Here is a 12,309-nt window from a genome sequence, read left to right as displayed (position 1 = left end):
GAGAGAGGGAACACAAGCAGAGGGAATGGGAGAGGGAAAGGGAGAAGCAGGCTCCCCGCTGAGCAGGGAGCCTGATGCGGGGCTCGATCCCAGGACCCTGGGATCATGACCTGAGCTGAAGGCAGATGCTTAACGACTGAGCCACCCAGATGCCCCTTAAAAATGGGTTTGATATAATTGTTGTTTCATCTCATTGTTTGATTTTTTTTTTTTCTTTTTAAACGCTGCATCCTGACATTTCTTTCCCATCTATCTCAGGACCTTTGTTTACTCATTGCTCACTAGAGGGAGGCCTTTCCCAGTTGCGTTTCTTGTCAGAGGGTTTGTCTTCTGCATGGGAAATGGACTGCTCCAAGCCTACTATCTGATTTACTGTGCTGAATACCCTGCTGAGTGGTACACAGACGTACGGTTTAGCCTGGGTAAGTAAACCTGGCCACTTCTTACCCACACCCCGCCTAAATCCCCAGCACCTCCCCCCCACCCACTGCAATTACCCCGCAGTGAATTCCATTCTCCTCTTCTCTCCCTGCTACTCCGCTCTTTTCTCTATAAAACAGCCAGAGAGCTCTTTGAAAATCATGTCACTCCCCACCTCAGAATCCTCCAGTACATTTCTGCTACTCTCGGGATAAAAGACGAATTCCTTATCACTGCCTATACCTGTGATGCCTAAATGTTGTTGGTCCTGCCCGATTTCCCCACCCCATTTCTTGCCTCCGTCCAGTGACTGTGCTGTAGCCTCAGTGGCCTTCCTGCTGGGCCTGAAATGGTCAAGCTGGTCCTGCCCCAGAGCTTTTGTTCAGACTGTTCCCTCTGCCTAGAACGTTCTGTCCACATATACTCATGGAGGTTGGTCCCTCACTTTATTTAGGTGTCTAACCATTTGTACCTCCTCAAAGACACTTTTCCTGACCATTTTATCTAACATAGTAGAAAACACTGTTGAATTTTTTTTTTCATTATCTGCAAGAGGAACTCAAGTCGGGAAGGTTCAATCGTTTGTATATTATTTTGGCTTAAACCAAAATGCTGGGATTACCCTTAATTCCTCTCTTTACATTACACATCAAATTCTCTGTCAGTTTAGTATGGCTGCATCTAGCTCCATAACATGTACCCACAGGGCTCACTTCTCCCTTGTGCCTCCGATCTGGTCTGAGCCGTGATGGCCTCTTGCTGGGACCGCCACAGTGACCTTCACACTAAGCTTCCTGCCGCCGGTACCGGCCTTCAATAGCCCCTTCTGCACACAGCAGTCAGAGGGAACGTTTGAAAACACAAATGACTGGAGGATTGGTCGTATGAATGCTGATACATGCACACAATGGAGTGCTCTGGAGCCCCAGAAACAAACAAACAAACAAACAAAACAAAAACTAGGAAGATCTCTGTGTTCCTGTGAAGTATCTCCAGAATATGTGGTTAAATAAAAATAAAGTGTGAACAGTGTATCTAGAATGCTACTTTTCATGTGGAAAGGATGGAAGGAAAATGTGTGTGTGTGTGTGTGTGTGTGTGTATAAAACTGGAAAAGGGAATATCGGATTGATAAAAGAAACTAATTTTAAAAAGATGACCTGTAGGTCTGGAGGAAAGATAATGGATGGCAGGCAGAACTTCTCTTTCAATATGATTTTGCCCTTTGAATCATGAAACTTAATAATTTCGTTTAAAAAAAATCTAAATGGGGGACCCTGGCTGGCTCAGTTGGTGGAGCGAGCGACTCTTGATCTTGGGGTCGTGAGTTTGAGCCCCCGATGTGGTGTAGAGATTACTTAAATAAATAAAACTTAAAAAAGGTCTACATGGAAGACCCTAAAACTGAGAACAAACCAATAAATGTACCTAACTATATGTTGAACTGGTAATATAACCATACAGGAAAATGATTTATGTTAGTTTGCAAGAAATAAGGAGAATGAAGAGGTAAGTTGAATGCCACCATCAGGAAGTGAGCCAGTCTTATCTAGAAAGGGGGACATTCTGAGGTACAACTGTCTGGTGTCTTTTTAAGAAGCCAGTGCCCTGAAAATTTTTTAAAAAGGTAAGGGTCAGGTCACCTGGGTGACTCAGTCGGTTGAGCATCTGACTTTTGGTTTTGGCTCAGGTCATGATCTCATGGGTCATGAGATGAAGCCCAGCGTTGGGCTCTGCACTCAGCAGAGGGTCTGCTTGAAGAATCTCTCCCTCTGCCCCTCTACCTGCATGCACGCGTATTCCCCTCTCTCTCTCTAAAATAAATTAAAAAATCTTTTTTTTTTTTTTTTTTTTTTTTTTTAAAGGGAAAGGGTCTGGGCAAGATTAAAATGGCCTTTAAAGAGATAATGACCAGATGCCAGGTATGGTCTTATACTGGACTTTGGTTTTCACAAACCAGCCATACGAAGGATTTTGGGGCCATCTGGGGAAATGGAAATATGGCCTAGATATTACATAAGATGAAAATCTAGAAAGATATGCACTAACGTGTTTAATGGTTATAATTTCTGGGTGGTAGGAATAAGGTGTCTGGGTTTTCTTATTTTTGCTAATTCACATTTAGTATTCCATGTAACATATTTACTTCCTTTGTAACAATAATAAATGGAAATCATTTCCTATTTCTCCCCTGCTCCAAACCTGCCAATGGCTTTCTCTTGCACTTAACAATCCAAACTCCTCACCAAAGCCTACAGTGCTTAGTGTGTTTTTTTAGTTATCATCCTGTCCACATTTTCCCACTTTTCTCTCTATCTTAAAGTCTCAGCTACATCAGCCTTCCTTCTGTTTTTTTAGACAGAGTAAACCTATTCTAGCCTCGGGGCCTTTGCACCTGCTAATCCCTATACCAGATTGCTCTCCCTCAGATCTGTGCATTCTTATTATTCAGATCACAGGACAAAATGCCAAATCTTCAGAAAAGTTTTCCCTATCCACCTCATCTAAGGTAGAGACACCTCCTCCCCTCCCCTGTTCACTCTCTATCTCATGATCCTATGATTTTCTGCTTTGCAGTGACATTATATGATTTAAAATATTTTAGTTATTTGAATTCATTTCTGTCTTCTTCCACTAAGATGTAAGCTCTATGAGAACAGATACCTTGACTGTTTTCTCACTACTGTATCCTTGGTGTTTAAGACAACGCTTGGTGTATTATAAGCTCTCAATATTGGTTGAATGAATAAATGAATGAACGAGTGAACACATGAGTGAGTCTTGTGCCATCCTTGTGAAACAGGTACTATTCAAATCCATTTTACAGATGAGAAAACAGAGGCTGAGAGAAGGTCAGTGACTTGCCCAAGGACACACAGACACTGAGTCTAAGGTTTCTGCTTTGTCTCCAGCTGTGCCCGTTGTCTCCCCTCCTTCATTCAACCTCCTGCCGTTGGTGTCTCTCCCTAGTTTCCCTTTCTTCCAGGCCAATATTTTAAAAAAATTATTATTGAAGCATAGTTGACATACAATGTTATATTAGTTTCAGATGCATAGTGTAGTAATTCAGCAACTCTGTGCATTGTTCAGTGCTCCCCAAGATGAGTGTAGTCACCACTTGTCACTATACAACGGCCAGTGATCTTTTGACTAGACAAGACTCATTGTTTCCTGTCGTAGCAAATGAGGTGAGAGGAGATCCGTTTTTAATTCAAGTGTTCTTGCTTTTTGCCTCATGTATTTTGATCAGCACAAATACACATTGTTGAGAGGTGGAGGTTGGGCATCTATGTGGAACAGTGAGTGTTTCTGGGGTGTCATGGTGCCCACTGGGGTGCAAGACCTCGCATCCCTGATCCTGGCTCTCCCCACCTCAGACCCGGGCTTCTTTCTGAGCCAGTGAATGCGGAACAAGACTGTGTGTGAACTGGCAGTGGTTGAAGCCAGTTTGCTAGGTGCCAGGCTCCCCAGTCTGACTCATGTTACTTTCATGAGAATGGGTATATCACTCAGGAATGCTCTCAGCAGTGAGTCACAGAAAACCAGTTCATAGTGACTTAAATAATTAAGAATGTCTGTTTCTTACATAACAAGAATGTCCAAAGGTAGGTGGCTTCTGCATTCCTTTAGTTGCTTACAGATATCATTAAGATCCCAGGAACTTCCTATACTTTCTATTCCACTGTTCTTAACATGTTTACCTGTGGTCCTCATCATATTCACTTCATGATTGCAAGACAGTTGCTAGAGCTCAAGGCATCACATCTGGCAATGAAAGAGGAGGAAGGCAGTAGAGGCACTGGTCCCATCTTCCCTTTTATCAGGAAAGTAAACATTTCCAAGGAAATTTCCCTTTATATCGTTGTGACAAAAATAGGTCACACGACCACTTTTCAGCCTTCCAGCCTCTATAGTGGGGGAAGGCAAAGGAGGAGGGTTTGGAATTAGCGGTTGAGTTTGCCAACCACAATTTAATTATTTGGCAATGAGCCAAAAGTTTGCTATTATTCATTCATTAATTGGACAATGGTGGTCTTCCCTTTCTCTCCTCTCCCACCTGCCTCCATCATGTGACACTGTATACTTTCAGTCTTTTGGTCTATGCACAAATGGCCTCTCTACCCAAATTTGGGACAACGGCTACTTAGCCACCCTTTGCCATATCTTTGTAACGTTCTCAGAATTTGAAATTAAATGCACTTCTCTTCATTTAAAAAAAAAATAACTTAGCTTGTGAGAAAAACATCAAAACCAGGATACATTTTTAAAAAAAGATTTTATTTATTTTTTTTTTATTTTTTATTTTTTAAAGATTTTATTTATTTATTTGGGAGAGAGAATGAGAGAGAGAGAGAGAGCTTGAGATGGGGGAGGGTCAGAGGGAGAAGCAGACTCCCCGCTGAGCAGGGAGCCCGATGCGGGACTCGATCCCGGGACTCCAGGATCATGACCTGAGCCGAAGGCAGTCGCTTAACCAACTGAGCCACCCAGGCGCCCCAAGATTTTATTTATTTATTTGAGAGAGAAAGTGTGTGTGAGAGAGAGCACAAGCAGGGGGAGCAGCAGAGGGAGAGGGAGAAGGAGGCTTCCCGCTGAGCAGGGAGCCCAATGCGGGGCTCTATCCCAGGACCCTGGGATCACGACCTGAGCCGAAGGCAGATGCTTAACCGACTGAGCCACCCGGGCGCCCCACCAGGATACATTTTTAACTTCTTCCCTCTGTCTTTTTTGCTAAGGTGTCTTCTTATTTATTTTGGGAATGGGAATCAACATTCATAGTGACTATATATTGCGCCAGCTCAGGAAGCCTGGAGAAGTCATCTATAGGATTCCGCAAGGTAATATCTCCCCTGCCCCCCAAATTTCCACTCTTCCTTGGGAGCCTGTCCCAGAGGTTATGCTATGAGTAGCAAATGGAGAGATTGTGGTGAGGGCAGATGACACAATATATCCCAGTTTGCCTCTGACTTCTCCTTCACATCCCCTTCCAGCCCACAACACGTTTGCTTTTTCTGATCTAAACCTGGAAGTTCAGCTAGAGGCACCCTCGGGAATGTGCAACATCATAATACCTTGAGGGTGGCGGAGTGCAAGGCTTGGGGTAAGGTGGAAATAGGCTGCCACCTCGTCACAGTAGGTAAGATTACCATGTACTGTATTAGGCTCCTCAGAGAAACAGAACCAATAGGATATAGATACAGATATAGCTATAGAAACATAAGGAGATTTGTTATGAGGAATCGGCTCACGTGATCATGGAAGCTGAGAAATCCCATGATCTGTTACCTGCAAGTTGGAGACCCGGAGAGTAGGTGGTGTAAGCTCTAGTCTGTGTGCAAGAGAAGTCTGATGTCCTAGCTTAAAGACAGTCAGGCAGAGAGAGTGAACTCTCCCTTACTTGGCCTTTTTGTTCTGTTCAGGCCTTCAATGGATTGGATGAGGCCCACTCACGTCAGGGAGGGCGATCTGCTTTAGTCAGTGTATAGATTTAAATGTTAATCTCATCCAGGAACAGCCCCACAGACATACCCAGAAATAATGTTTAATCAAATATCTAGGCACGCTATAGCCCAGTCAGGTTAACACAGAAAATTAAGCATCATGTGTACCGCTGTGTTGGTCCTTCATGAATTAGCCCATAAAGCTGAGTTGTGTGTTACTTGTCTTCTCCGGTTGACCTAGACTTACCTAGTGAGTAGTCAGGGCTGGTACTGTATATATTTCCTGCCACTTGTATTTTCTTAAAGGTATGGAGAACCATAATTACTTAATCAAAAATTAGGATGGGAGGTCTTACAAGTGCAAATGCTTTCTCAGATATGAAGTCACAGAATATTTGAAATCCTAACTGTTCCCAAGAAACCAGGTGCGAGGTTGACAAACATAAGCAGGTGAGAGTGAATTAGTCCAAGTAATCCTTCGCTATTTTAGGTGGTATTTGGTAGGTTAATGGCTCCTTTTGATGTAAATAGAACCTGTTATTTACTTCAAAATCTTTCCTAAATTACAATATGATATTGATATTCATTTATTAATAAAATAATGACAGCTACAATGAATTCAGTAACACATTTAAATGAATTTAAATGTTGCTGACATCCTCATGGTGTCTACATCAAACAAAAATAATGCCAAATATTGAGATATGCCGTTTGCAATTTATAGGCCCATATACCAGCAACAATTTATAGACCCTCTGTGGGAGGTCAGTGGTTTCTCCCAGGGTCTGGGAGATCACAGGTCTGGAGCTGCTGATGTAGTGACATCTTTAGGGAAGATAACTTGAAGGAGCTTTGGGATTTTAAATATTCACTCAATAATTAGCCAAACAAAGAAGAGCAGAGAATTCTCTTAAAAGCTAGATTGTCAAAGTTAGTTTCCAACTATTAAGGTATGTTACAGAATGATTTACATACAAAAGATTCTTTATATAACTATGGAAAGAAAAAAACTAGTTTACTGTAGGGCAGAAAGTGGATACATTAACTATCATTGGAAATGTGTTGATTTCTATTTACAGGTTTGATATCAGACATGTATGGTTGGATAGAAAAGCAAACCTTGAAAATCAGCAGAAGCAGACCTCACCAGCCCCCAGGAGGGCAAAGCCCCTGCAGCTCCCACTCACTTCTTTCAACTTGAACAGAGTATATACACTCCTTTGCAGGGGTGGGGAGGGGCAAATGCCACAGGAAAATGTCATTACTTCTAGCATCAACTCAGGTTTTTATTATTGTCACATAGCGGGTTGTTCATTTTGTCTGAGTACCCACCTGAAATATGCTATGCGGGCGTCCAGGGGAGAGGTGAGAAGGTGAGAGGTGGCTTGGGAACAAAACGAAAACCCGACCTCCTGCTCCTCATCATTGTCTTGCCTGGAGCCAAGGGGTGCAGCAGTCGCTGCTAGAGATTGGCTGGAGCCCATCAAGCGGTTGGGGCCATGATTCTGGGAAGTTCTGAGGGCAACAGGTTGTTGTCACTGTGTTTATCCTTCTCCCCAAGAGGACTGTGCCAGGCTGCGATGACCATAAGGAAGTCTCCAGCCCCACATTTGTCATAACTGCCTTTATGTGCTTTGGAACGAAGCAGAGGGGTTTGAATGTGGCAGTGACCCGGTTCTGATGACGGACCTTTTCGTTCTTCTGCCCGCAGGTGGCTTGTTTACGTATGTTTCCGGAGCCAATTTCCTTGGTGAGGTCATTGAATGGACAGGCTATGCCCTGGCCACTTGGTCCCTCCCAGCACTTGCGTTTGCGTTTTTCTCACTTTGTTTCCTGGGGCTGCGAGCTTTCCACCACCACAGGTAAATTTCTCAATTCATCACATAGCTTTCTGCTCCAAGCCGTCTTCCAGCACTCCGAGTCCGGTATAGAAACCTGAGACATGTATTTTTATAAGGTAAGGTTGATACAGAAATCTGGACTGGTAAATTCTGACTTTGAACTTGGAATTCAGCTGGGCGACAGTATTGTAAACACTTTTTTTTTTTTTTCTATGAGTAAAACTAAACCCATGTAGGGAGAGGCACACCCGAGGTTACTTGGGAAGCCATCTGCCACCTTATAGAAGAAGGCTTCTGGGCAAGGAAGTTAGGAGTTAGTTGGCCTGGGCTCTGTGCCCTCCTAGCAGGCTCACCTGCATGGGCTCTAGGTAAGGGTCCAGAGGTCCAAAAAGTATCTTCCATTTCCATGCTTCAATTCAAATTCACTTCTGCCACATTTCTCAAAGTGTGTCCCATGGGCAGCACTGTCCACAGCTTCACAGATAATCCTGAGGTCCAGCCACGATACAGTACCGCCAGGGAAAAGCCTAGCCCCTGGTCTAGTGTGGCTACTATCTTTAATTCTGGCTTTGGTGCTAATAGTTCAGGTAATCACAGAGCCCTGGACACTCCAGGATTATTCTCCTGGAATCTGTGTGACACCAGGGCTTATTCTGGCACTCCCCTTTATCCGTGACCCCCACCCTCCATAAAGCCTAGCCAAGGTCATGGCTGGCTTCTTGGGAAGGTAGGGTAAGTGAATGCTTATGTGGTGTGATTTCAGGACTGTCCCCTCACCTGGGGAATGCCAGGAATTGTAGGGGTTTAGAACCTTTTCTCTGTAGGTCTAGCCTAAAGCCTTACTAAATTCCACCTGCCCCCCCAGACCCTGTACCTGTGATGGGGTGGGGACAAAAGCATTAACTAAAAGCATCACTGCAAGGGGAAGAGTTACGCACTAAGTTGCTATCGGGCTTTGCACTTGAACTTCAGATCCTTTCTCTAAAATGGCATTTGTGGCTGGAGAGACACAGAGCGAGGGAGGGATAGCCAAAGGGGGAGCAGCCTTGGAACCAGGACCTGGGGGACCCCTTAAGCTCCTGCATGGGTGTTTTAGTCGGGCTAATGATTAATTCTGTAGTTTTGAAGGTTAAACCAAGAATGGGTTCTTTTCCTCAGAGTGGGCTTTATGCAGACATGTCGGAAATGAATGAAATAGTAGCTGTCCTTATGACGGGCGCCGGCCACCTGCTAGCCTTGGTAGGGACGGGCTGCAGGGCGTCCCCAGCTTGTAAGCCAGTCCTCGTTCTCCTCTCTTGAGGCAGAGTCTGTTGCCCACCAGAGGCGGAGAGGGAGAGGGCAGAGAGGGCATCAGCCAGCAGTCGGAGGGACCCTGGGAAGTGGTCTCAGGTGGGGCCGGTCAGGGGAGGGACAGGAGTTCCACCAGAGGTCTCCAGCAGGTGCAACAGCAAAATCCAAACTGTGGCCCTGACCTCTGAGGTCAGATTGCTCCATAAGGAAGGCCAGGCATCTTTTCTGTGGGGATAACTGGGCTTTGTGAGAAGCAACTCATCAGACCTCGCTAAGCATAGCACGAGAAACCAGCCACCTCTTGTCACATATTATTACTGTTTGCTGCCCGTGATTTTCACTTGAGAGCTACCAGCTTCAACTAGTTAGTTCAGCCTGGTCACTGAAGGAGAAAGCCATTTCACAACATGTATTAATCTTCCAGGCCTGCCAAAGCAGATGACCACAAACCGAGTGGCTTAAAACGATAGAAATTTATTCATTCACAGTTCTGGAGGCAGAAGTCTGAAATCAAAGTGTATGTAGGGTCATGTTCTCTTTGAAGGTTCTAGGCGAGGATCCTTCCTTGCCTCCTCCTGGCTTCTGTTTGCACCCCCAACCCAGTGTGTTCCATGGTCTACAGCTCCATCCCCAGTCTCTGCCTCCATGTCCACATGGCCTCCTCCCCTGCCTGTCTCTGTCTTGATGTCTCTGGTCCCCTTCAGTCACACTGGATTAAGGGCCTTTCCTATTCCAGGATGCCCTTGTCTTACCTTACTAAATCATATCGGCCATGACCCTATTTCCAGGTAAGTCTTCCAGGTTAAGACTTCAAGCATATATTCTGGGGGGACACAATTCAACCCAGAATATGAGGTAACATTTTCTTGGCATTCCCAAGGCCTCATGAGGGGATATTTTCCTGGGAACATTGCCAGTTCTCTAGGATTAATCTTGCTCATGGTCTTTGGGCTCTCTGATTCAACCCAAGTGAATCCATTGAGCAGTTCCTTCCAGCTTTTCCCTTTTTTTATTGTGATAAAATACACATAACATAAAATTTACCATTTTGGCCATTTTCAGTGTACCATTTAGTGGCATTAGGTACATCCATAATGTTGTGCAACCATCACCACAGTCCTCTGGCTATTACTTTTTATTTCCCAACACAAGAAACTTCAACATTTATTTACGGGAGAGGATGCAGGAGGGAGAAGGAAGATGGACAAATGGCCATCTGCACGAGTCAGGCCCTGAGTAACTGTAGCTTGCTTTGTAACAAGGATCTCAGACCCAGCAAACCTCAATGGTTGACCACTGCTTACTATAGTTATTCCTTTCTTGTCTTTTAGGTTCTACCTCAAGATGTTTGAGGACTATCCCAAATCTCGGAAGGCCCTCATTCCATTTATTTTTTGAAGAAACCAGATAAAAAAGGAACTAAAAGCTCCTACATGACTGTTGAACACCATCAAGCTGATGAGCCTGTAACTTTTAAAGTTCCAGTGTCTCTCTATACCGGGAGGCCTCTTGTGTTCTGACAGCCGGCCTGGAGATTCTGTGAGGTGGCTATTTCATGTGTCCTCCACCCTCCCGGGGTCTCTCTCCTGATCTCCTGTTGATGCTTCCACAAGGCTCTTCTCCACACAGAGGCATCTGTCTGCTCTTTATCTAGTCCTCCTAGAAAGTGCAAAACTTCCCTATGCCTTTTCTTCTTGGGGTGATCTAAGTACATGTGGCCTAACACCTGCTTTGTGTCAATGTAAGACAGCCCTGTGGCCGGGGAAGTTTTCAGTTGAGGGCAGTGTTTGTAGAATTTATTAAAGGTACATATTTTACGCCCATACAAATGAGCAGATATTGAAATTCTGGAGCTGCATGGACCCTGAGCAAATCTACTCCCAAATGAAAACCCAGTCACACTTTCCTCTCCCTCAGTTAATTATGAAAGATGTGAGATGATGAAGTGGACTTTTAATAGAGGAGCCCTCTCTTCATAATTGCTGAAGGTGCAAGGAGTCATTGACCCCATTTCAAATGTGTGCATTGTCTCAGCGCCTCTGGCTTCCTGAAGTTTCCAGGATCCCTGTCAGAGATATCCCAGAAAACTGGTGTGGGGTTTATTGAAGGTCAGGTTTTCTTGACTACAAAGAGAGAGGCCTGACTCTGGTTGGCGACTGAGACAGTAAAAACGTGTTTTACAGTAGACATTGCCCACTCCGATATTCTCGGAAACCTGTGGAAATATCCAAATAATGAGAGAGTGTCAAAGAAGGGAAATGACTGACAAGATCATACGTTGCTTGCCTGGACAGGAATTTTAAAGTGACACGGAAGCATTTCAGAAGTGCTCGGCAACTTTTCTGCTATTTTTTCATGGCAAGTCCTCAACATTTCCTAGGGGCAGCCTGAACATCAGTCCTCCAAGTCCCTAAGGGCGCAGGCTGAAAGCTGCCACCAGAGGCCTGTGGCTGGCAGAAAACCTCTTTTGTTTGGCTCAGACAGGGATTCAACACATAGTTTGACTTTCTTTGTTTTTTTTTTTTTTTAACATTAGAAGTTTCCAAAATTTCAAAGTTAGGTCTCTACATTTCAGTTTCCCTTGAAACGTTGGAGGCTGTAGGCCCACGGAACCTGCTAAGAGTGGGGACTGATCAGCTAGTCCGTATTAGAATTTGCAGCCTTGGCAGAGGGGTCACCCTAGCGTGGGTCCTCAGACACTGGGCTCTTTAAAGGAGGGGCTGAACCCTCAGAATCAGAATATAGGAAAACATTTATCCCCTCAGGTTCAGGTTCGTGGCAAGCGTCAGTCATGTTTAGCAAGCCCTTTTGGGAAATGAACACCAATTTTATCAGGTGAGGTGCTAAGTACAGAAATTCACTGTATAAGAAACAAGACGTTTGAAAGGTCTGAGGATGATATATATAACTGAAAAATACAAACTGTAATCATATAAATGTTTTTCTGGTTTTTTTGTTTATTAAATGCCTCTCAAATCATGGATGTTAAGTAATTTTGTTTGAATTGAAAGATCCCTGGGCTCATGAGGATTTTTATAAGGTGTTGAGCTGTGGAGCTGTGGGGTTTTTGTTGTTGTTGTTTGCATTTCTTTCTTTCTTTCTCTTTCTTTCTTTCTTTCTTTCTTGCTCTTTAAAAAAGTATTGCTTCCTTTTTGCTCTTCTCTCTTCATTTTGTCAACTTGAAATTAGGGGCTCTGAGTTGAAAACAAAAGATAAATATAACTTATATGGTTTCTCAACCACAGCTCAGAACTGCAAACAGGTGTAGGAAAGGTGCTGGAGAATGTGCTAAGGCTAGATGCCATCCCTAATATCTT

The 12,309-nt window shown here is 44.2% G+C and overlaps 1 protein-coding gene across 1 annotated transcript in view; it reads left to right on the top strand.

Moving 5' to 3' along the window:
• The window catches only part of SRD5A2 (steroid 5 alpha-reductase 2), a 42,224-nt gene extending 30,253 nt beyond the window's left edge, over positions 1-11,971 (top strand). Inside the window, exons 2-5 of the mRNA XM_036119132.2 lie at positions 259-422; positions 5,157-5,258; positions 7,573-7,723; positions 10,324-11,971. Of these exons, the coding sequence (XP_035975025.1) occupies positions 259-422; positions 5,157-5,258; positions 7,573-7,723; positions 10,324-10,390 (484 nt within the window). The 3' untranslated portion in view covers positions 10,391-11,971. The remainder of the gene's footprint in view (positions 1-258; positions 423-5,156; positions 5,259-7,572; positions 7,724-10,323) is intronic.
• The last annotated feature ends 338 nt before the right edge of the window (positions 11,972-12,309 follow it).

Source organism: Halichoerus grypus, chromosome 10 (assembly GCF_964656455.1).
Source record: "Halichoerus grypus chromosome 10, mHalGry1.hap1.1, whole genome shotgun sequence".
NCBI classification, from domain to species: Eukaryota; Metazoa; Chordata; class Mammalia; order Carnivora; family Phocidae; genus Halichoerus; species Halichoerus grypus.
This window is presented reverse-complemented; position numbering and strand designations above follow the sequence as displayed.